Source organism: Myotis daubentonii, chromosome 12 (assembly GCF_963259705.1).
Source record: "Myotis daubentonii chromosome 12, mMyoDau2.1, whole genome shotgun sequence".
Lineage (NCBI taxonomy): Eukaryota > Metazoa > Chordata > Mammalia > Chiroptera > Vespertilionidae > Myotis > Myotis daubentonii.
In genome coordinates this window covers 55,760,853-55,785,962 of record NC_081851.1, presented here as the reverse complement: position 1 = coordinate 55,785,962, position 25,110 = coordinate 55,760,853, and the positions used below count along the sequence as shown (strand labels likewise).

Sequence of the window (25,110 nt, the reverse complement as noted above, 5' to 3'; positions counted from 1 at the left end):
CGAGTCAGGGCCAGAGAAACCTTCCACCTCATGTCTGTGCGGTGTCTCCTCAGGCACCTCAGCCTTACTCATCCTGAAGTGGCACCATGGAGAGTCCCTGTTTTGGTAAACGTTCCCTTATTCTTGTGTCCTTGATCTTTAACCAGTTTTCCTAGTTCTCTGGTTGAGCATTACAAATAAGATTAATAAACCAATGAAATGTCATTATTGAGAAGTTAAGACTCAGTGACCACACACTATAGCCCGTCTGGGATGGAAGTGAGGGTAGTCCTGCGGTGAGACCACCAGAGCAGGACCAGACAGGCAGTATTTACTGACCTCTCCTGGCACTCGCACTGGGGCAGGCACCGTGGACCCAAGGAGCATGTGGACAATGCAGCAGATGTGGGACCTTCTTCCGGGAGCTTGCAGCTTCTCAGAAACTCCTCAGTGCAGACTGTCTCCACCACCTGGTGTAGACACACGTGGAGGGCGTGCCTAGGAGCTCCCCCTGCAAGGTGCAAAGCTTGGTTACCATCCCCATACCAGCTGTGGACTTCTGGGCAAGATACTTTCCCTCTCTAAGTCTCAGTTTTGTCATCTCTAAAGTGGGAGTGATAGGACCCATTTGAGAGCGTTTTTGAGAAAATGAAATGAGATCATCCATGGGAGGTGCACTGGTAAATACCCACTAAACGCTGTCATTGAGCACGGTAGCTTACTGGGTTTCTCCTTGTTTCCCCTGTGGATGGCAGATGCCAAGTCTTAGAATTCTATCTCTTGCAAGTCATCTCACAAAGTCCAGAGCACTTCGAAGGTACTCAATGATTACTTGTCACGTAATGGAAGAGAGACAGGGAACATGGATCAGAGTTAGCCCCAGCCTAAATGTTCATAGCAGTTTCCTTCCTTAACATGTTATTTATCATTTCGTTCATTGTCTCTTTCCACGAGAGAATGGAAGCTCCATGAAGGCCGGGAATTGGTTTCCTATAAGCCAAGAGCAGTACATGTCACACAGTAGTTGCTCAGTAAATATTTGAATGCATGAATGAATGGCGTTTCCTATGAAAGGGAAACAAGCTGGCTAGAAACCAGTGGTCAGCCTCTGCCCTGGAATCTTCTGAGGCCTGGGGCTGACCATCCCACTGTTCCATGGGGTCAGCCTTGGGTTCTCGCTGGAGGCCACCCACTGGAAGCCGCCCGTGCCTATCTCTAGCCCCAGCTCCAGCCAGCTCGCCTGCAGGGCCCAGGGCAGAGCTTTTCAGATTGGCAGCTGCTTAGTTTGATGTTGTAAGACTCACTGGGAATTGCTGCCATTTGGATTTATGATTTTAATTGTTTTATAGTTTATACTTGTGCCCTGCAGTGATTTTCCATTAAACCAGAACCTTTATGTTTCAGAAAAGAGCAGGCATGGTTGTGGGTATGTATATCTTAACAGCTAATCTCTGGCAATAAAAACTGCTTGACAGTCATCAACAGATTAGAAAATTGACATTTGTTTAATTAACCTCCATTTGGGGCTGTTAGCACATGAAAATAGTGATTTTTTTTTTTAGCCTGAAAAGATGGCAGATTTTACATTTGTGTACTCTAAGCCTTCAAGAGTGATTGTTGTTTTTTTTTAATCTCTGTGCATATAAAGCAGTAGGTAAAAATATATTGCAAATTTGGGAAGAGACCAACACCAAATATAATCTAAGAAATCACTTAAACTTCTATTGATTTTATAGAAAACATACACTATAGGTACATGTATTATATAAAATATAAATGCACACATTCAGATACCTATGCTAAATATGTATTACAAATATGAATGATACTAGATACTTTATCACATATACTTTATTGTGTGTAAGGGTGTCCCCCAAAAATACATAATTTAACACCTGATAGCTCAAGTTTGAAAATGAAAGGTGTTTTAATAAACACTGTTTTCATAATTATTCAAAGTGTGTGTATACATTTTTGGGACACCCTATATATAAGCAATGAATAACTTTAAACATCCTCTATGTTGCATATATTAATCATACTGTATGTTCATTAGGTATATGTACTTTATTATATATGCCTTACTATATATACACACAATAAAGTTGTATGATTAATATATGAGAGAAAAAGAGATTAAGAATTTTATGTTGCCTGGGCTCATTCTCACACAACATGTTAACTACTTTATTGCATCTATACTTATACTTACTTTTATATATACAGGCAACACAAACTCCCAACATTTCTCTATATAGCTATATCTCTATATTAATGACATATATTAATTATATATGGCCCAGCTGGTGTGTTGAGCATCAACCTATGAACCAGGAGTTCAAGGTTCAATTGCCTGCCAGGGCACATGCCCGGGTTGCTGGCTCAATCACAGTATGGGGTGTGCAGGAGGCAGCTGATCAGTGATTCTCTCTCATCATTGATGTTTCTATCTCTCTTTCCCTCTCCCTTCCTTTCTGAAATCAATCAAAATATATTTTTAAAAATTATATATAATAAAGTACATGAATAATATATAATTAAAGGATGAATGTAATAAAATACATGTGATTAATATACTACAAATATATATGTACATATATAGAGAGAGAGAGAAAGAGAGAGAGAGGGAGAGGGAGGGAGGGAGCATTTTAACCACCTTTTTAGTTTTCATTAAAGTTTTTGTTTGTGCCATAGCACTTGCTAAAATAAATTCACAAATCATGATTTCTTTATTTCTGAATAGACTTTTTGGAGGACTTGTTTGTCCCAGATCTGAACCACCAACCAATTGCACATCCCTGTGCTTAATTGGGTCAAACCAGTTGCTTTCTGGCTGAGAACTATTTCTCTCACAGAACTTGTCACTGTCTCTACTCGCTTGTACTCATTCATTTGGCCAGCTGGCTTACACCACACACAGACTTTCTTAAAACCCAAATTAAAATATGTCCTTGATGCAGGTAGCAGTTGCTCCTTGTCATGGGCCCTCGGGGTAGCTAAAGAATAGTAAAGCTATACTTGCTAAATCTCAGGGTCTGCTGTGCTCTGCGTGTACATCCCCAGGCCTCAGTATACTTCCATGACCTTGATTGTAACTGAGAGACTGTTTAAAGCTGATTATTACTTTTTCCCATAATAGAGATGGGTCAACCTTAAGAACCTCCCTCCACTGAACATAACTGACTATTTCATCCACATTTGTGCCCAAACCACCTGCTCTAGTGTGAGGATAAAACACAGCCAGTGATTTCCAGCTAAGCCAGGGAATGCACAGCACTCTGAATTTGAGCTGAATAACATCAAGCAATCCCAATCCTGCTTCAAGAATGGTCCTGTGGTTAAGAAAAAAAAAAAAAGAAAAAAAGAAGTGGCTGATTCATGCTGAACTCGGAGGCAAGGATAAGTCAGTAGCCACTCCAGCCAGGATTTGAGCAGCTATTAAAGCGGTGCCCATCTCCTCCAATAACTCTCCAGAATCTCCCCCAATAACTCTCCAGAGTCTTCTGAGCAGTCTCTGCATCTGATCACCATATGGGGTTCCCTGGGGGAAGTTGCATATCAAGCTATGGTATCCACCTTACCTCAATGACATTGAACAGGTCTGCAAGTTATTCAGGAGGGCTCTTAGTTTGGAGGAAGGTGATTTTTATGAGAAGGAAGTATCTGGAGTACAGTCTCCTCCTCAGATGGAGCAGTAGGTAGGGAGTGCCCGCGAGGACAACGAGAAGGCAATGGGCCTGTTGGCGTGGAGAGAGAAGGGCCCAGGAAACTGAGCTATCGTTGGGCTGGGGCACCAGTGCACCCAATAATTGAACATGCAGTTCTATTAGGTTTTCTCTGAATGGAAGTTCTTTCAAGGTGATAGCTACTGTCTTGTACAAGGTCCTGTCTCCCAATGTCACTTACAGAATTGTTGAGGTGTCTTTTTCCAGTCTGAGTGGAATTCTGTAAATTCCTTTCCTCTTTCCCATTGGTGGGTTTGCAGTTTCTGGCACTTGATACCTATATGGATCTGGAAAGTCTTTTCTTAAAAAATGCCATTTATATATTATTGTTTTATTATTATTATTATTATTATTATTATTATTATTATTATTTCTGAATTGGAATTTCAAAGGATAAAGAGAAAATATCAGTAACTACAAATAAAGACAAATAGCTCTCTTTCCCTTGGATAAAAAGATCTGGGAACTGCTGAATCACCAAACTGGAGACAGCATGTCAGTGACTGACAGGCCGCATGGTTGAGGTCCTCCCCCTCCTTAGGCTTCCTGGTCACCTCAGTCTTCTGAGTTTCCTCTCTGGTTCTTCCCTTGAAGTCCTGCCCATTCACTGTTGGACTTGCTCACAGACCAGGGCTAGTGTGCTCCTTTTCTCTCACTTTATCCTCTTAGAAAATTTCACCCAGCTCATTAGTTCTCCAGCCCCAACCTTCATGTATCACCACCTGCTCGGCATATTCAGTTAGATGTCTCCAAAGCACCTCAGACTCAGAATGTGCAGGTTGAACTACTGGTAGATCCCTGCCCTCACACCAAAACCTGGACCTGCCTGCTACATAGTAAGTATGCAGTAAAAAATGGTCATCAAGTGTAACAATGGAGGCTGTCTTTAGCTCTAATTCTTTTTGTTTTGTAAACTCTACTAGAATGTGTCCGCTTTGATGAAGAACAGGGATCTTCTTAATCTGCCTAATGCTCATGGACCCCTGTCTTCTCCCTGTTTATTAGCCGTAGGTCTAAGTCCATAGATACACGTGTGGGCATGACCACAACCCTAGACCCTAAGCGGCACGTATGCCTGCGCACACACGCGTGCGCCCATTCACATTTCTGATTAGCTGAAAAGCACCACACGGTCTTAAAGCAAATACCTTCCGTGGCCAAATTAAACAAATATAAATGTAAGACTTCTTTTTCTAAGAATAATAAAATCTGTTCTGTGTCCCCACCGAGGTCAGTTCGTTTCAGCTTCCTGGCCTTGCACGAGGCCTCCGATGTCCTCCGCAACTTGGGTGACCCCCACTTCACAGGAAGACGTGCTCTCCCTACATCCCCCTCCACGCGTGTGGAGCTTCATTTGTGTTTCGTCAGCGCTTTCTCTGGGCCGGGTGACCTGCGAGGTGCTGACCACTCTCCTAGCACGTGGCTCCGTGAGGGGCTGCGCATGGGAGACCAGGCTCGCTAGTTTTGGCAGCTTCTCCTCCGGACAAAGGAGCTTGTAAGGCGGCGTGCTGGCCTTCGCGTCCGGGAATTCTGGGCCCTGCGTAGTGTTCTACACTCTACTTCCGCCAGGCTGCAGGCACGCCCCCAGAAAGGTTACTCTTGGTCCTTCAGCTGGAGTGGCCCTTTCTGTGATGACAGAATGCTGGCTGGATTTCCAGCTACAAATCGCTGAGCCCAAAAAAGGCAAGACCGTCAGCCTTTGCCTTCTAAGGGCAATGGTGGTGTCCTCTCTGTCCCACTGGTGTAGAACTTACCATCCCGAGTATTCTTGCCTCGTATCCCCTGCTCCCTCCAGACCCCTCCTCGAGGACAGGGACTGTGTCTTCTCTCTCAGTGTGCTCAAGACCTAGCACAAAAACGGACTCAGAGTGATAACTCAGTAAATATTGTGGAGCATTACATAGTAGGGCCAAGTAGGCAGTGCATTAGTAGTTGTAATCATGCCATTAACTGGAAGGTCATTCAAATGGACTTAATACAGATCCTGCCCATTATCTTATCCAGACAGTCAATGAACATTGAGTGTCAGGCACTTTGCAGGGCTCTGAGGACTAAGCTATGAACATGAAGTCACAGTCCCGGGTCTCATGGATCTCACTGAGTAAAACTCAAGGAAATAAACAAACAAAATAATTACAAACTATGATCACTGCTGCAAAGGAAATGACCAAGGTGACTGGGGTTAAAGTAAGGGGCTGGGGTGGGTAGTGGGTGGGCAAGAGCGGCTCCTTTCAGGAAAGGGCATGGAGACCGACACCTGAATGCCAAGGAGTTTGTTCTCCAGGGAGAGGGAACAGGGATGTGGCAAACGTGCTTGGGGAACTGTCGGAGACCCCCATGCCTGGACAGAGGGGGAAGGTGGCACCAAATGGTGGGGAGAGGAGGGCCAGCCCTGGAGCCAGAGTGAGGCATCACTGAACCTCAAATAGCCATTTCGGGGTGCTTGAGTTCTACTGTGACTACCATGGAAGGTAGCAGAGGGGTTCTCCCTGAATGTAATGGAGGAGGGATTAGAAGTTTCGAGAGAACAGCCAATTCAGCTACCTCTGATGATTTGGGCCTTCGATGTTTTAATAGTTGCATGTGTTATCTGAAATGTTTGTCCAGGTCATCCGGCTGCCTGGGGCCACGGTCTACAAATCAACTCTCTACTCATTCATTCCTTCATCCATTTGCCCAACAGGTATTGAGAAGCTAGGGTGCATCAGGCACTGGGGGATTCCAGGCCCTGTCCTCGTGACTCTATTCTGGAAGATAGATACTCATAGTGGGGCCTGTGCCGGGACATCGAGCAGGAGACAGGCTCACGCATCTGGACTCTCCCATCCCCAAATTCCCACAGGCCCCAGGTTTGGATTGTGAGGGAGTGTGGTGAGGTATGAGACTAAAAGGCCAGGTTGGTGGAGACTGCAAAGCCCTCTCATGCCATTCCAGGAAGCGTGTCCATGGGGCGTCATTGAAGAATGCAAGCAGGAGAGTTTCATCTGATTCACATTCTGTGTAAAACGCCTGCTGGGCAAAGGTTTGCTCCAAAGTGGAAAGGGAAACATTATTGAACATGCAACAGCCAGGATTGCAAGTTCAAGCTTCATGGACTCCAGCTGCTTTGCTTCCCAGATCTTAGATGAGAGGGGTCCTTGGGGGTTAACTCATCCAGCCATCTTATCTCATATTTGAGGACAGTAAAACTCAGAGAAGCGGCTTGCTTGAGGTCACCACTGTCCTTAGCCCCTGTCTGAACACTGAACCCCAAATGTGCAGAGAAAGCCATTTTGAGATGCAAGATGATTGATAGCCTGGAGAGGAATGGGGCCCTAGGTATAGTATCATGACAGGCAGGGCAGCCCACACCACTTGCTAGGGACATAAGTCAAGGCCTATTTTCCATCAGTGGAGGCCAGGTTATTACCCATGAGTATTAAGGATAAGAATTTGCTTTCATTGCTGTGGATAAAATAAATAATTGGACAACCACGCTATCAGATGAGTTATTCTGCCGTGATTCCAAGTCTTAATGCCCAGGTACAATTCCAGTATTTATTTTGGCTGTGAAAGGGGATGCTGTTTCACACCTCAGGTTCCCAACTGTCACTGTAGTAGCTGAAGGTGTGTTCTCTTCAGACACCGGGTCATCTGTTTGGTCAAAATGGCATTATCGGTTATGTCTTATAACCATGTTGCTATGAGTCAAAAACAACCATCACCCCAACAGTATCAACTGTGTTCTCAATCCCAAAAAAGGACAGGAGTGCGGATACAATTTTTTTTTCTTCCTCCTGCCACAGAGCAAAATGGTTAAGAGCATGGGAGTTGATGTCAGACAGAGCAGACTCTGTTACTTATCACCTTTGTGTCCTGGGCCAGGTAGGTAACCCCAGGCAGATCTTTAATGGGGATAATAATAGTCCTACCAGACTCATTGGCTATTTGTGAGATAAAATGAGATAACTCATGTAAAAGACTTAATACTGAGCCTGGTATACAAAAGCATTTAAAAATATGAAGTAGTTATTATTTTGCTCCTAAATGATTGAGCTATTTCTGTTGAAGGCTTGGAGAAGGGGTTGCCTACAGACTGGCCCAGAGTGAAATATGACCATTGACTCTCAGGTGTCAGCACTGCGGTGGATAATTTTGAAATCAGCTACCTTGTCTCTGAAGCAAATTATGCTTTTCTGTTTGATGGAGAGGCATGAGGTACATGTTCCTAGGCTTCTCGCAGATCGTCCCGTCTGGCCTGGGTGGGATTTGAGCCATCTGGCTTTCCTGGGCGAGGTGGGAGGGGCCTGTGCAGAGAAAGCCGAGCGGAATATGCTAGTCAGTCACCATTTGCCACAAGGTTGAGGGGCATCTGACTATATTGAAGGGGGTAATTGTCTTCCTCTTGAATATGTTGTCAAATTTCTGAAGGTGTTTGGTAACATCTATCAGCCAAGAGCCTGTCTTCCCATCTGATTAACCACAATCATTCACAAGTCTCCACTGTTTGTCCAAAAACAAGCAGGGTTTCTTCATAACCTCCCGAGGGCCTGTTCTCTGGTGATCCAGATACTTGGCATCTGCAAAGTAATACTTCTAATCTTTCATCTTTAAGTAAATGGAAGAATTTGCCGTCGTTAATGTGGCACTCAGGCCTGAGCGCCGAGGCTGAGCATGCGAGGGAGCAAGAACATCAAACACTGGAGTGAAGACAGACACTTATGGGTCCCTCCCTTAGGGCGAGTTTTCAAATCAAGCAAAACACTTTTCCCCCGCAATGTTTTCTTATGTGTGAAGGCTATCATGTGTGCCAACCCTTTGCTAAATGCTGTGTGGTTTACAGAGAAGAGTTTTCTAGCCCTTATTCTTGGGGAATCTGCCGGCAAGTTGCGAAAGTGAAATTTTATAAATGGGAAAGGATGAATTTTCAGATGAGACCACTGAGGTGCTGTATTAACAAAACAGGACTCCACCCAACTTGTAATGTTCAGGTCCCTTGTTCACCTTTGTGAGCCGTTGTGTCTATAAAGTGTGGATGGTGATACCCCTGCCAGGACTGTGGTGGGTGGTCAAGGAGATGAGGGAGTGACAGTGCATGGTGATCCAAGACCAGAGGTTCAAATAAAGCTGCAACCTCAGCAGCTCCCATATCTCTGCAGAAAGGCCCGGGCTCGCAGCATGGCCATCCCAGGTCCTGAGAAGTTTGCCAGGATCTGGAAGCTGTCTATCAACCCTGATTAGTAACACCTGTGCAACCCCTCCTCCCACCTCCCCTGCTATGCTTTCTCCCTTGGGCACTTGGTGTACCCATGTAGTGTCATTCCCTAGGCCCAGAGGACAGGACCCCTGATGTTCTCACTGGGCTAGACTTAAAGTTTCAGTCTCTCTCTCTCTCTCTCTCTCTCTCTCTCTCTCTCTCTCTCTCTCTCTCTCTCTATCTCTATCTCCTCTCTCTCTCTATCTCCTCTCTCTCTCTCTCTCTCTCTCTCTCTCTCTCTCTCTCTCTCTCTCTCTCTCTCTCTCTCTCAAATATCATTTATGCCTTTCCCCCATGGGATAAAATTTAAGCTTTCTATTTTTATTTTCATCCCACAGTGTCTATCTCGGTGTCTTATACACAATAGAAGGTAATAAGTATTTTTCAAAAAATAAAAAGTTGCTGGGGATCTAGTGACTTGCCCCACAAGGGATGTGTGTTTTAAGAAATGCCTGTTGAAGATTGCTGGAGAGGTCAGAATTTCTGAGGTAACTGCCATGTACCAGGCACTGTGCTAGAGCCTTCGCCTCTGTTATTCATTCAGGGATGGCAAGATTATCCCCGTTTTATAGATAAGGAGAATGAGTCCCAAAGATAGTTTGGACCAACCCAACATCCTCCAGCTAGTAAATAGCAGAGTTATGATTCAGCATCAGAACTCCTTCACTTCTGACCTGAACATCAGGAAGAGAGAAGTTGGAGGAGCCGCCCAGCATTTGAGATGATGATATGTAGACACTGACGACTGCTTATACATAAGCCAGACACTGAGTGAGATGCACAGATAACTATGAGGGGGGCAAGTCCTAGAAGTGAAATTATCCATATTTCTAGAGATATCAACAATTGATTTTTTTATCACATTGAAAGTATACTTTTGTTAAAAGGAAAGTATACTTTGACCTATCACTGCTCCCTCAGTATGAGAACATTTTCCCCCACCTCATAGAAACTCATTTTCGGGTCCTTTGCTTTCCTCGCAGATCTCTTTCCCTTCCCCACCCTAATAAAGGAGCACAGTTGGTCTTGGAAGATAAGCTATTTTTTCCCCTTCATAAAACTAACTGCTAGGTCTTTTTATTCCCCTTTCAAGTTTTATAGAAAAAACTTTAAAGGTACATTATTTTGGGAATTTCCTCTCTTGCTATCTTTTGAGTTTCTGGGAGAGATCTGTGCTCCTTTCCCAAGGGAGCTTTGGTTATACCATGCGGCTTCTAAATCAGTTCTTCCCTGTCAGCGACTGTGACCTCCCGGTCTCTGTGTTCCCTTCTCACTACGAACGAAGCCTTCCTTTCTCAGCCCAAAGGAATTTAGGTCCAATCAGCAGTTAGAGATTTCCAACTCATGGCTTTTACTGGTACATCTGATCTGAAAGGTGCTCACGGACAGTCCTATGGACTCAGCCCAACTCTGTCTCTTACCAGCCAGGCAACCTCGTGACTTACCTTTCCTGAGCCTGAGTTTCCTTCTACATTTCAGATGTTAGCAGGGATGGTAGGGGCTGGATTGCTGTCTCCTGGTGATAAAATGGCAGGGGACACTCCAGGCACAGCCACTTTGTCCTGAAAACCAGAGCATTGCTCCCAGATTCCTGTTTGGCTTCATGACCTGGACCAGACCATCTTGGGGCCTTAGATTAGAACAGTAGTTGTCCCCCAGAGGCCCTGCAGGGGGCATTTGAGTTTGAACTGCCCACAACTGCGGGGGGTGGGGGGGGGATGCTGAGAGCACTTATTTATTTATATTTTTGCTAATAGCATTTCATGCATAGAAGTCAGGGATACTACTTAGCATCCTGCAGTGCACAGAAAAGCTCCCACAACAAAGAATTATCCAGCCCCAAATGTCAATCCAATGTGACAAGGTTTAGAAACCCTGTACTGAAGGGATTCTGCATGGCCTGCTCGCTCCCCTCTTCCCCACAGCCCATTTGGCCCTCTGGCAGCTGGGGTGGAAGGGAGGTTCCATGGCAGCTCTCACAGGTCCTTATTCTGGTGGGGAAAGCAGTAAGGTCGCCTTCAATCTGGGTGCCAAGTGACGGGCAACGAAAATGACATTCTGCCTGAGGAAGAAATGCTCGGAGGTTCCATTCCCTGCACCCCCCCACCCCCCGCCAAAAAAAAATCAGGGACTATCAAAGATGCTTGCTATCACCATCATTATTCAGCATTGGTCTTAAAATTCTAGACCACACAATCAGACAAGAGAAATAAATATAAACACTGCAAAGGAGGAGATAAAGTGATTACTAATTACAGGTGATTTGGACAATCTGGGGAGAATCAACTGGAAAACTCCTCTGTAAAAATAATGTTCAGTAGAGTGGCAGGGCACAGACTGATAAGCAGAAATCAGCAGACTGTATATACTCAGGCAAAAAAAAAAAAAAAATAGAAGATATCATGGAAGAAAAGACCCAATTTACTATATAAGAATTTAAAATATAAAATAATAACTTGGATTATTTAAAGTGAATTCAGCTGCCATTAACATATAAACCCCAGACAACAGTGCTTTAAATAAGATATGTTTGTTTCTTTTTCATGTGAGCATTATCTGGAGGTGGCATTCCAGCAACCATTCCTGGGGCCTGGTCCTTGTCTTTCTGGTCAAAGGAGCATACGCTAGGGCTCCAGGCATTATATCTGCATCCAGGCCACAGGAGAGGAAGGAGAGAACAGCAGAGGAAGACTCTTCCTCTTAAGGAGGCTGCCACACATCTGATTGGATGGAACTTGGTCACATAACCACACCCAGCTCTGAGGAAGGCTTTGAATTCTACTTTATAGCTGTGTGGCTGTGTGCATGGCTTTAAACAAAATTCTTTCTCTAAGGAAGAAAGTGAGAATGGATATTGGGACAGCCAGCAGGATGCCATAAAATGTAACAAGATATGTACAAGATCTATATGGGAGAACTTTAAAATTCTCCTAAAGGACATAGACAAGGCTTGAAGAAGTAGACAAATAGTATTATTGGATAGGAAGACTCAACATCATAAAAATATCAATTCTCCCTGAGTTAATTTGTAACTTTAAACATGTTCCCAATAAAATCACCACCCGGATATTTTTAAAAAACTAGACAGATGATTCTAAAGTTCATTTGGAAAAATAAACAAGCAAGAGTAGCCAGTAATTTTGAAAGAAGAATAATAAGGAGCTCAGCCCTACTGGATGTCAAAGCATATTATAAACCTATAATAAGTTAAAAAGTATGGTATAGATCAATATTATGGAATGAAGAGTACAGGAATAAATCCAAACACATGCAGAGATCTAGCACCACCATTTGATAGGGGTGGTATTTCAGTCAACGAGGAAAAGATATGAACTATTCAACATATGGAATTGAGACAACTCACTAAATGTCTGGAAACAAAGTTGGATCTCTACTTCACACCTTTCATCAGGACAGATTCCAAATACATCAAGACAGGTTTATAAAATGAAAGCGTCAAAGTACCAGAAGAAACCTTGGGAGGATGCTTTTATAACTTTGAAATGGTTAAGCCCTTTCAAATTAAGACTTAAAATCCAAAATAAAAATAAAACATCAACTCAATTACATAAAAATAAATAATATCAGCCTGGCAAAAACCACTGCAAGCAATGTCAAAAGTTCATGCTGCCCTGGCAGAGTAGCTTAGTTGGTTAGAGCATCGGCCCGATGCACCAAGGTGAAGGGTTCAGTCTCTGGTCAGGGCACACGCAAGAATCAACCAGCATAAATAAGTATTAATGTCTCTCTCTCTCTCTCTCTCTCTCTCTCTCTCTCTCTCTCTCTCTCTCTCTCTCAGTAGTAAAAAGGAAGTAAATGTCAAAAACAGTAAACTAGGACAAAATACCAAGTTTGTCCCTAATATAGAAAGAGCTCCAAAAAAGTCAATATAAAACAAACACCACAAAAGGAAAATAGGCAACAGACAGTTCACAGAAGAAAATACAGATCACTTTAAAATATATGAAAAATGCTCAGACTTATAGAGAAACCTAAGCACATACTAAGATATTATCAGACTATCAGAAACTTGATAACATACCATGTTGGCTGGCACTATTTTATATGGCTGACGGAACAGTGAATTGTTCAACCTCTAAGGAAGGTAGTTTGGCAACATCCATGGAAATCCATTCTTGTACTATCAGTTTCAGAAATGTCTTTTGTAGGAAGTGTGTATAATTACCTTCATAGCTATGCAAGATGTCATATACAAGCTTATTCACTGTGGCCCTGTTTCTAATAGCACAGTATTAGAATCATCCTAAATGCCCCCCAGTAAATATGATGGAGTGTTATGCAGCCCTAAAGAAGAATTAGGAGGCTCTTTATGTGCCAAGACAGAACGATCTCTACTATATATTAAGTGGAAAAGGTAAGGTATGAATGCATGCATTTAGTAAGCTCCACTTAGCTAAAAGGGAGTAAGTGAATACTGGCATATCTCATTTTATTGTACTTAATAGATATTGTGTCTATTGAAGTTTGTGGCAACACTGTGTTGAACAAGTTTATTAGTGCCCTTTCCCCAACAGCATTTGCTCACTTCGTGTCTCTGTTTCACATTTTGGTAATTCTCATAATATTCCAAACCTCCTTATTATATTTGTTATTTGATCTAGGATCAGTAATCTTTGATGTTACTTGGGCAATACCCCCCAACAGCAGAAAGATTATGACTCAAAGCTTCCAATGATAGTTAGCATTTTTAGCAATAAAGTATTTTTTAATCAAAGTAAGTACATTTTTTTAGACATAACGTTTTTGCACACTTAGACTACAGGGTAGTTAGTGTATGTATGACTTTTCTATTCTGGGAAACCAAAAAAATTGTGTGACTTAACTGTATTGTGATACTCATTTATTGTGATCTGGAACCCACAATATCTCCAGGGTATGCAGGATATATTCACATTTTCTCATTCATGTATAAAGTGTGAAGAAGAGGATACACAGAGGTTAAATTAAAAGCAGTTGCCTTCAGGGGGAAAAGGGATTGTCTGAGGAACAGATGCAAGAGGGAGAGTATATACCATATGCCCTTTTATACTTTGGATTTTATGAATGTATTACCTATTCAAAAAAGTACATGAAACTATTAATAGATAAACCTAATAAGCAAAGGCTAGTCACATTGGCTTATAGATATATAGGGAAAGGGATTTTGCTGCATTTCCCCCACTATTAAAGAAATGACCACCTCCTTAGAAATGTCCCCAGTCCTCAAAAGTCCCTGCTTTGTATTTGAGAACCGAGCCGACAGGGACTCAGATCGAAGCAGAAGACCTTCTTGGAAAAGCTGCCAGTGAACAAATTTGACGAGCACCTACTGCGTCCCTGGCTGTGACTTGATCACGGTGGGAACTCACACGAAGCCCACTTACCCTGCCCTACAAGCTGGGCCTCAGAGCAGGCACGGCTGCGAAACATTTGTTCCCAACCCCTGCCCCTTCCCAGGGAGACTTAGGCCTCTAGTGAGGAGGCAGCGCTGAAAGCCAAGAGGAGTGCCTTTGGCCCAGGGCAGGGAAAGAGCAGGAGGTGGGGAGAAGGGAGACAGCCCACCTTCTCTTGCCCTGAGTAGGAGCCCTGAGCTGAAGGAAAGGCTGAGTCTGTTTTCAGAGCAAGGACAAGGTTCAGGCTGGTGTGGAATCTTCTGAATCTATTCCATTCATACAAATTAGAACTAGTCCTTTCTATGACATAACAAAGGCTTTAAAAGAGAGTGCTCTGAGCGGAGGCAAGTGGGGTCCTTAAAAAGTTGGGGCTCCTGGGCCAGAGTGGTTCGGTTGGTTGAGCATCATTCTATGCAGTGGAAGGTTGCCGGTTCTATTCCCCAGTCAGGACACACACCTGGGTTGTTGGTTCAGTCCCCAGTCAGGCATGTATGGAAGGCAACCAATCGAGGTGATCTCTCTCTCTCTCTCTCTCTCTCTCTCTCTCTCTCTCTCTCTCTTTCTCTCTCTAAGCATATATTCAGGTGAAGATTAAAAAAAAAAAAAAAAAAGCTGGGGCTGGGGCTGGTGACTGGCATTGAAAGAAGTGTGGCACACAGAGGGAAGAGCAGCCTCCGGAGCTGGGGACCTGTCACCTTACAGAAACCACTTACCTTCTTCCGGCTTGTATTCACTTGTTTCTGCCATAGTAATAACTGAATGTGCTCTTTCTAACTCTCAGTGTTGCTCAGTGTAGGTTGTAGGCCACGGTGCTTCCCACATGTTATTATTGTTACTATTACGATGGGTGTTGCCATGATGGTCATTATGCCTGCGCTTGGGTCTTGGAAAGGCACCTCTAGATTAGAGAGTGTGAAAGGGTAGTAACTGGGCCTGTGTCCACCTCTCAAGGACTCCAGCATTTGCAGGCGGGCAGACAGGACACCTGGTTCCCTCTCGCTCAGTTTCCTCATGAAGGAAGTGGGAATAACAGTATTGAAGACCTGCTACTTTTCACATACAGGGGCAAGCCTAGGAGCAGGAATGTATCTGGTCCGACTTGACAGATAAGGTAACAGAGCATCAAGGTGACTTTGCCAGGTCCAGGCCACAACAGTGATTAAAACCCAGAATACCGGAGCCACGCTGGTATTCATGTCACTGCTCTCCACCCCCAGCCAAAGCTAAGCCTTGACCATACACTGTGGCCAGGGGGGTTGGGGACCCCAACCTCAGGGACTGGGCTGGTTGGGCTCACTGTTCTTTCTGCAGTGCATGAGCATCTGCTTAGAGTAGCATATTTTAGTTCTCTTTTCTCAAGAAGTCCCAGCTGTAAGTGGAAATGGGGCCACGGGTGCAAGGCAGGCAGGCCCCAATGCTTCCTGCCCCATCTTTGCACTCGGGCCTGGATTCCTGGTGGGAGAGGAGTTCAAGTCCAGATGCCAACAGGCTTGGGAGAAAGGCCCCTCTTGGTCTGTGTGCAGGACACTGGGCCTTATTTTTAAGACGCGCCCCCCCCCCCAGCACCTACCCCAAAGTGGCTCCTGAGGAAGTCCCGGGCGGGGGCGGGGGGGGGGGAACCTCAATTCAAGAGTCTAGGTCCTTCTGTGGGATAGGTCTTGGGTTTGCAGACTTGCTTGGTAGGGAATTCTTACCCAGAACCCCAGATTTTATATAAGATCTTACACAGATCCCCAAACTGTAACACAAGCCATGAGGCAGCTGCACCAGTTGATCCAGCTGCCACCAGGGTCCTGTCTCATGCACAGAACCACCGGGGCTCTGGAGGTCCTGGCTGTTGCAACCAGTGTGTCTTCTGTCCTGCCCAGACCCTCCCCCCACTCAGCTTGCTTGCTCCTGAAAGACTGATCTTGCAGGTACCCGGTGCGCACACAGGCAGAGCTCCCACTGCCCTCAGCGTGAGCATCCAACCCCTCTTCCTGGCACTAGAGGCTCTTCGTGGGTGGTTCGAACATGCCTGTCTTGCCTCACCATTCACTGGGACCCAGTTCATTGGTCTCTTCACTACCTTTTGTATCTACTGTGTTGACCTTCCCCACCCTCTCACCTTTTCTCTTTCAAAACCTCCCCATCTATCCAAGCTCCTCTTGAGAGTCACTGTTTCCTGGAAGCCCTCCTGCCTGCACTAGCTGTCCCTGCCGCCCCCCCCACCCTCCGCCGCCACCCCCCTGAAATGCAACAGCTCACATAGTTGATGCTCCATAAAGTAGCATCTGATTCTTCTGTGGTTTTATCTGACTCACTGATGTTCACATGTGTCAGTCTTGTTCTTTTAGGTGATCTGCATGGTTAACTCACAAAGGCAGGGGCATATCAAGGTCTAAATAATATGAATTTCAGCACATACTGTTAATAGCTAGTTAATAGCTGTAATAACTGTATTACAGCACAGCAGTTCTCGGGTTGCAGAAGCTCCTCCATCGTGTTGGGGAGTATGGAGGCGGCTTTGGGGGTTGGCCATCATGGGCGGGAGATGGGGACTGAGTTTGATTGCTGGCAGGTCAAGCCTCCTCCTCAAGACATCCCTTTCTGTAGCAGGTTTCCCTGAGATGTGTGCCTCTCTCCAACTCAAGAAGACTGCATTGGGATGAGTGCAGCATTAACCGTGTGGTTCTGGTCCATCTTGCAGGGATTTGAAACTGGACAACATCCTTCTGGATGCAGAAGGTCACTGCAAGCTGGCCGACTTTGGGATGTGCAAGGAAGGGATTCTGAATGGTGTGACGACGACCACGTTCTGTGGGACGCCTGACTACATCGCTCCCGAGGTAAGACCCTGTGCGAGGGCCACCTCCTCCCGCTGCCACAGCTGAGCCAGGGCTCACCCCCATGGACTGGGTCACCTGGTGGTGCTGGGTGAAGGCTCTGGAAAACCAGGATGGGTTCCAGGGAAGAAGGAGATATGCTTGCTGATTTTTCCTTAAGGAAGTGGTGGTGATGGGGGAGAGAATGGTGGAGCAGAAAGTAACAGATCATTCTTCAACTCTGGGCAGGTCCTCCTAAATATTTCTCTTTTATTCCAGTCCAGAACTACCAGTGGAGCTAGAGAAATTTGTTGACTTGTATCATTGTTTTTAACTTCTAACCAGAATAAAGGAGCACCATTGATAAAGGCAACAATGAACTTAATCAGCTATAATTGCCTACAGGGAAACCAGGAGTAATTTGCCATTTCTAGTGTAGTGGTGATTCTACATAGGGAGCAGACAGGATCAAAAAGGAGGAGGAGGAGGAGGAGGAGGAGGAGGAGGAGGAGGAGGAGGAGGGGAAGAAGAGATTAACTGCCTCATTATAATGGAGATCAGAGATGTTCCTGTCGAGCCTCACCAATGGGATGCCTTTTGTGAAAGTTGTTTAGATGTCTTATTCATCATAAAGTGTGTGTTTGCCTTGAGTTTCTCCAGATCAAGCATGCCCAACTAAGCAATACCTAGTGCAGTGGTTCTCAACCTGTGGGTCGCGACCCCTTTGGCGGTCGAACGACCCTTTCACAGGGGTCGCCTAAGACCATCCTGCATATCAGATATTTCCATTATGATTCATAACAGTAGCAACGAAAATAATTTTATGGTTGGGTCACAACATGAGGAACTGTATTTAAAGGGCCAGAAGGTTGAGAACCACTGACCTAGTGCGATATGATTCAGATTTAAGACATAGCCTATCATACATACTTAATAAAAATGGTCTTGAGGGTTGTGACACATGGAAGATGGTAAGAAAGCATCAATCCCCATTAAGCATTGCCCGTGGTGGATAGGTGTGTTAGAACACTTAGATTCCCTTTCCTCTCAGTGGGCATTGTTTGAGCACCTGCTAGGCACAAAGCAGTGTGGGAAGAAATAATAGACAATGGTCACTCTTCTAAAAGAACTTTTGGTCTAGAGGGAGTGACAGGTAAGTAAACAACTAATTAAGTAGAATCAGTAGGTACAAGAAACACAAGATGGTATCCTCAGGGATCAGGGCAGGCTTTCTGGAGCACCTGGTGAATGATTTGAGTTGTAAAGAATTAGCAGGATTTCCTTTGGTGGTGGGGGTGGGGAACATTCCTGAAAACAATAGGGAGGGTTGAGTGGGGGTGGGCAGGGGAGGAGGTTCAGCATCCCTGGGCTATGAATCCTTTAGGGTAGGAGCTTTGTTTCTAATCTGGGTACTTCCCGGATTCAGCCCACAAATCTGGCTCTTAGTAATGGTTTGTTGAGTGAATATATGAATGAGAACTTGGGACACTCCAACATGAGCAAAGACGAAGGGATAAGAACATTCTTGGCCTTTTTAAAGAAAGGAAAACAGTGTAGCTAGAACAGGATTTCTTAGTGCTCTTAGCCATGAATGAGATTAGCATAAAGGACTAAGGAAGATGGTCTTTATCCTGTGGGACCTGTGGACCCATGAAGGGCTTCCCAGTGTAGAAGGGTCATAATCAGAGCTGTCCCAGGAAGTAGATGGGCATCAGCCATGTGGATCAGAGGGCACAGTGAGAGGGAAGGACAGTTGAGAGATGGCCCGCGGAGGGTCTGGGAAGTGAGGATCAAGTAATAGGTAAGTTCTCATTAAAATGTTTGCCTTTTAAGAGATTGGAAGAGTAGAGATTTCAGTCAGTCTCTGCTAGTGTGTTCCCAGCAGGAATAGTAGGAATTTAACCTTCAAGGAGAAATCAGTGAAAGCCATGGCTCTCAACTGGGACCTGCTCTTCAGTATCTTCCTCATTCATCCTTTATCATCCGAATGCTTGGTTCCAGTCCCTCTAGTTGATGCCAGAGTCAAAGGGTTGACAGCCTAGTGTAGTGTTAAGGACCCAGCCCAAGACAACCATTCACTTTCTGATGAACAAAACACCCACACAACTTTCATGGAAGACACTCCATTGGCGAGATTCACAATGAACAACTCTGACTTAAGAGGCCCAGACACTCTTCCTTCCCATCTGCACTTGCGCCCACTCTGCAGAATCACCACTACATATGAAATGGCTAATAGTCGTGGTCTTCTGTGGTCAAGTTACAGCTGATAAAGATACTGCTTCCTTCAGCAAGGGCTGCGGGGAAGGTTCTGTGGAAGTAGACCTCTAAAGCCCTTAGCACCACAGGCACTGGCTAATAAATGGGGCGCCATTGTCTCTGCTGCTGGGTTGTGCACTCTGGTGGGCAAAGCATAGACCTGAGAGTTGAGATCCCAGGCCAGATTTGACCACTAATGCGCTCATGTGACCTTGATCAAGTCACAGAATGTTTTGACCCTCGGGTTCTTCACCTTTCAGATGGGAATAACAATTCCTGCCCTACTCACCTCATCAAGCCAATTTGAGAATCTAATGAGATTAAAGCATGGAGCATGAATATGCTTCAGAAATCATAAGCCTCTATTCAAAGAGGAGGAGTTGGGAGGTGCTAGGCTAACCTGAAACCAGAGACACCTTCTGAGGCACCAGCTCTGCCCCAGGGCTTCTCTTCCCTCCATGTGCCCTTGGCTAACCCCCATCACACCCCCTCTTCTTTCTCCACGCCCAGCCCCCACTCCCCAGGGATGGCCGCCAGCCCTGGGTAATGCTTGATGTCATCAGACCCAATGCCTCTCCTCTTCTACCCCAGCTTTAACCCACTCCAGGGGTTGGCTGCCGCACTGGGTGCCCTCCCATGGCGTGCAAAGCCTTGCCTTTCTCACCAGCTTCATCGCAGATAATTAGGGCCAAGCCTAAAAGGAATTTTATAAAAGATGCCACCCAAATGGGAAGGTTCTGGAAGAGGCTTGGGGAAGGGTGGGCAGGGCCACTTTGTGGTTCCCACAGCGCCATCCTATCTGAGCATACACAGACCACCTCGGGCCACTTCCCCATCACCCTGCTGAGGCTTAGAGCTCAGTTGAGCCACCTCCTGGAGGCTGGAGGGTGGCCTCCTTAGCACTCAGAGTCCCCTGAGCCAAGGAAAGAAAGGAGTGCCCAGTCAGGCACACACAGTGGGCACATGTGACAGCCAGTCTCCTGAGTGTCGGAACTGGGCTGGTCTCAAAAGAATTCTAGAGCCCTTACCACCTGCTTGCTTATAGATGCCCTAGGGAGACAGTTGACCATGAAAAAATAACTAAAATCATGGTAGTATGTGAGAGATGCCTGCAAATCTCAGGGACAGTAAGGGTCTTAGGGCAGGAGCAAAAGGGAGACCCGAGAAAGATTTCCGGAGGAGATGATGGTGAGACTCAAAGATTTCTTGAAGGACAGAAACTGGTGATCCTGTAATGAGACAGGTTGGGCTGCTGCATTTTTCAAGGTTGGGGGAGGCACTGGTTTGGACTTTGGCTTTGGAACAGAACAGCATTACTGGCACCTCAAGCCAGTGGAGCCTATAACTCTGATCTCTAACAGATATCACATGCTAACCCCTGAGCTAAGATACCAAAGGTGCTCCCCAAACACATTACCCGCCCCAAGTCATTTAGAGTTGACTGTATTTGCTTATATTCCTTTTCATTTAAATTAAAAAGATTCCTAGAACTTGATTTTACTATTTTCAAAATACAGGCCTTCTTACTTAATCCTAATCTACCTATAATCTCTATAAGGGGGTTTGGAGGAAGCCCATATCCTGGGGTTTAGCCTCCTCTGGCTGTCTTGAACTCTGAGGATTGAGCTGGAGTTATGTCCTGGGACAAGCTATCAGAAGTCACCTGTCTGAGGTGTCCTGCAAGCTGCAATGATTAGACATGGCCTTTGCTATGTGGGGCACCTCAAATAAAAAGAAGGGGGCCTGGGGATTTCTAGAGGCAGGTAAATGAGGGGTTCATCAGCACGTGTTGTGGGAGTCATGAGGACATTGGAGATGGGTCTTTCTTTGGAATATGCAAGAGCAAAGTGGTCCTTTATGATTAGAACACAGAAGAGTCTGGAGATTGACTCTAGTTTCTTTTCCAAGAGCACAGGGCTCAGGTAAGTTCAACATTGTGGCCGGTTAAAAGAGACTAAGATTCTGCTCACCTTTCACTCCGTGAGCCATGCCTTGGACGAGTATGAGGACGAAGACCTGGACTCTCTACATGCAGCCACTTAGAGCTTGCTTGTGTCCCTCTTAGTCTGCGTCTTGCTCCTCTGACCCTGATCTTAATGTTAAAAATATGTTTTTTTAAAAACTTGACTATAAACACAAGTCAGAAACTTCATCCGTGGCTCAAAGAAAGAACCAGAGAAGTGTCCCCACTGGAGGACAGATTAGAGCAGTGGTTCTCAACCTTCCTCATGTTGTGGTGACCCCCAATTTCATTGTTACAAATTGAACATAATTAAAGCATAGTGCTTAATCACAAAAACAATATGTAATTATATATGTGTTTTCTGATGGTCTTAGGCGACCCCTGTGAAAGGGTTGTTCAACCCCCAAAGGGGTCGCGACCCATAGGTTGAGAACCGTTGGACTAGAGGAATTGACCTTGGAGAGTTGATGGTTGACTCCCAACAGAGTGCCTCCCAAACTCAATTGTCACTGAATTTGGTGATGTAGAGTGACCTGGGGCTCTGCTCTGTGGAGGGGCAAGCTGGAAATGGGGGTTCAGCTCTGTCCAGGGGCGCTGGTGGCACAGGCGTGGCCGCAGGCGGGCATCTCTGCTGGGCTCTGATGCCGCCCGTCTCCTGGTCAGATCCTGCAGGAGTTGGAGTACGGCCCCTCTGTGGACTGGTGGGCGCTGGGGGTGCTGATGTATGAGATGATGGCTGGGCAGCCCCCCTTCGAGGCCGACAACGAGGACGACCTGTTTGAGTCCATCCTCCACGACGACGTGCTCTACCCCGTCTGGCTCAGCAAGGAGGCCGTCAGCATCCTGAAAGCTGTGAGTCCTCACCCTGCACCCATGTTCCTGCTCCCCTGGCCTTCCCACCATCTCTATTTCTTCTCACTCTGCCCCTCTCTCCTCCCTTCCTGCCCATTCCCCCTTTCTCCCTTCCTCTCCCTGCCTTTCTGGGTCCCACCTCTGCTCCCCCCTGAGAGGAAGGCGTTGAGGGCTGCCACCACTGCGGGGCTAGGCCCTGTTCCAGAGGCTGCTGCTGAGAGAATGGCCCGGGACGAATTGCTCTGCCTGTGGGAAAAGGACAGTGTGTGAGTGTGTGTGTGTGTGTGTGTGTGTGTGTGTGTGTTTCCTGGGGGTAGGGGGCTCTGTGCCCCTCGGTGTCCTCCAGGGAGTGTTTCAATGGAGCAAAACCAACTCAAATTGCTCTGGGATCACCCCAGCTGCTTAGGCTTTGAGTGAACCCTCCTTCCATACCTGCCACCATGGCCTGTGATGGGGAAGGGGGAAGAGGAAGGGAGGGAGGGAGGGTGGAAGGACCCTGTGCACCTGTGTCCATGACGGCATTACTGTGGCTGAGGAGCTAGCTGGTCAGAAAAGAAGTGTCCACTCAAGCTCTATGCAGCCATGCTGGATTCAGACATGTAACAGAGGGACAGTCCCCGCCCCTACAGATAATCCCGCACATGTGAAAACGCTTAGTGCTTGCTCAGAGCAGCCATTTCTACAACCTAAGACACTTGTACTGAGGCAAATAAGTGATTACCTACCGCCCTGGGAAAGCTGTGGAAGCTGAGGCTCGGGGATGCTAAGCAGGCCAGTTTCCTTCCCCTGGGCTGAGGCAGGGCTGTGGCGACAGCTCGGGAACCAGGATGTCAGTGCTGGCTTCTTCCATCCGTCAGAATCCGCTCGGAAGTTCAGTAGTTGGCATTCCACAGCCGCAAAATTCGCCACATCCAAGTACCCTCTCTACCATGCTTTACTTTTCTTGTTCTTTTAGTCGTATCCCAATATTTACTATTTATATGTAGTTTACAGAAAAAATTATATCCCTATCATAAATGGAAAGTCAGTATCACTTGCCATAACTAATGAACATAATTCATCATATGAAAAATGTCAAAACGATCTCAAATTACTTTGTAGGTGTCTGGGGGGACACATTTCATATTTAGGAAAATGCCACATGGGAGCATGTTACTTTTTGCTGTAGCTGGGTTTTTTTTTCCTTCCTCTGTCCCTTACTTCATTCTTTCCCTCCCTACCTTTCTCTCCCTCACTCTCTCCCTTCCATTACTTCATTCAGCTAATATTGAACTACTGTGTGTGGAGGGCCTCCAATGTGCCGGGCGTTGTGCTAGATGTTAAGTGTGTGTTGGTGAACCTAACAGCCATCGACCTTTCCAGTAGAGCTTACGGCCCCACAGGAGAAGTGGGCAATAAATAGAAAGTACATCCATACATGGACATAGTTGGGATAAGATCGGTGAAAGCAAATAGAGGATGTGTACTCACTCATTCATTTTTCAGCACATGCTTATTGAGCATCTCATATGTGGCAGGCCCTGTGCCAGGTGCTGGCTAAGGAAAACCCCAGGCAGTCAGGACACCATCCCCGCAGAGCTGGTCCCTCACCCCAGGCTCTGAACACCAGCCCAGCACACCTGCCTCTGCCCCCCGGCCAGCACCCCCGCTGACCCTTTCATTTGGATGACCCAGCGCAGCGTCGGTGTCTGGAGATATTTTTAGTTGTCACAGCTTGGAGCAGGGGATGCTACTGGCACTCGTGTGTCCAGGCCAGGAATGCAGCTAACATCCTACGATACACAGGAGGCCCCCTGGGACAAAGAAGTATCCAGTCCGAAATGTCATTAGCACAGCGGTTGGAAACTTTGACCTACAGACATTCAGAAGCTCGAGATCGCGCCTGTGCTGCCAGTTGGTGAGGGTGAAGGCACCGCCCTCGGGAGGAGAGCCTCTGGCTCAGGGGCGGCTTCTCCGTAGCCTCGATCCTCCATCCGACCCCTCCCGGAATGGGAGGACAGGAAGCTCAGAGGAAGTGAGGAGCTGTCTTCCCCTCCCTTGGCCTTGGAACGCTTCACTTCCGCACATTATCGCTTGAGTCTCGGGCCAGGCCAGGTTTTCCATGACTCTGGCCACTGAGTTGGGTTGAGGGCCGCTGCCTGTGTGAAGGTGGCACAGAACCTAGTGAGGCCATTGCATCATAGAGTTACACACAGCGCAGCCTGTGCAGCAGCAATTGCCAGGCCTGCTGCTTCCCTCCCTCACCATTGTGCCCAGGCCCGGCCTACAGCACATGTTCGTTCAGTCATTTCAGTGTAGTGAGTGCATCAGAGGGGCCAGGCACTGGGAGCATAGGACTGATTCCTATGTCAGAGAGCCTACCAAGGGAAGGAGATGTTGACACAAATTATAATTTAAGTAAACAAGAAATATGAGGTCCCAGGTCTCCACAGAAGGGGAATCTGGGGAGGCTTCACAGAGGAGGCAGCATATTGACTGGCTCTTAGAGGAAGAGCATAGGCATGAAGAAGGGCCTCCGACCAGGGGAAAAAGGGTGCAAAAGGCTAGCAAGATAGACTGAGTTCAAAGCAAGAAGTTTCCGTGAGGGGTGTGGGCTTTACCTGCGGGCGATAAGAAGCCATCAGAGGTGCCAGGGGTGACCTCTGCTGACTTTGGTTAGAAAGATGAAGTGTGTTGGTACCATTCCTAACTCACATCTGCCCACCACCCCTTTACTTTCTTATCCATGGCTCTGGCCCCGCCAGTAGCAGTTGGTCTGTGCCAGGTGCTTTGGTTTCAGGGGAACCAGGCAAGAGAAAGTAGGAGGCTCTCCCAGTCTTTCTTGGTGATGAAGCCTGAAATTCTACTATTGTAGATTTATTCCTTGGATTCATAGTTTGTCCTCTTAAATACAGACTCA

General features: G+C 46.2%; 1 protein-coding gene across 3 annotated transcripts in view; it reads left to right on the top strand.

Annotated features, from left to right (window-relative positions):
• The window catches only part of PRKCE (protein kinase C epsilon), a 481,203-nt gene that overhangs the window by 410,794 nt on the left and 45,299 nt on the right, over positions 1-25,110 (top strand). For all 3 annotated transcript variants that reach the window (XM_059659939.1, XM_059659937.1, XM_059659938.1), the window contains 2 exons: positions 17,023-17,161; positions 22,023-22,211. In XM_059659939.1, the coding sequence (XP_059515922.1) occupies positions 17,023-17,161; positions 22,023-22,211 (328 nt within the window). The remainder of the gene's footprint in view (positions 1-17,022; positions 17,162-22,022; positions 22,212-25,110) is intronic.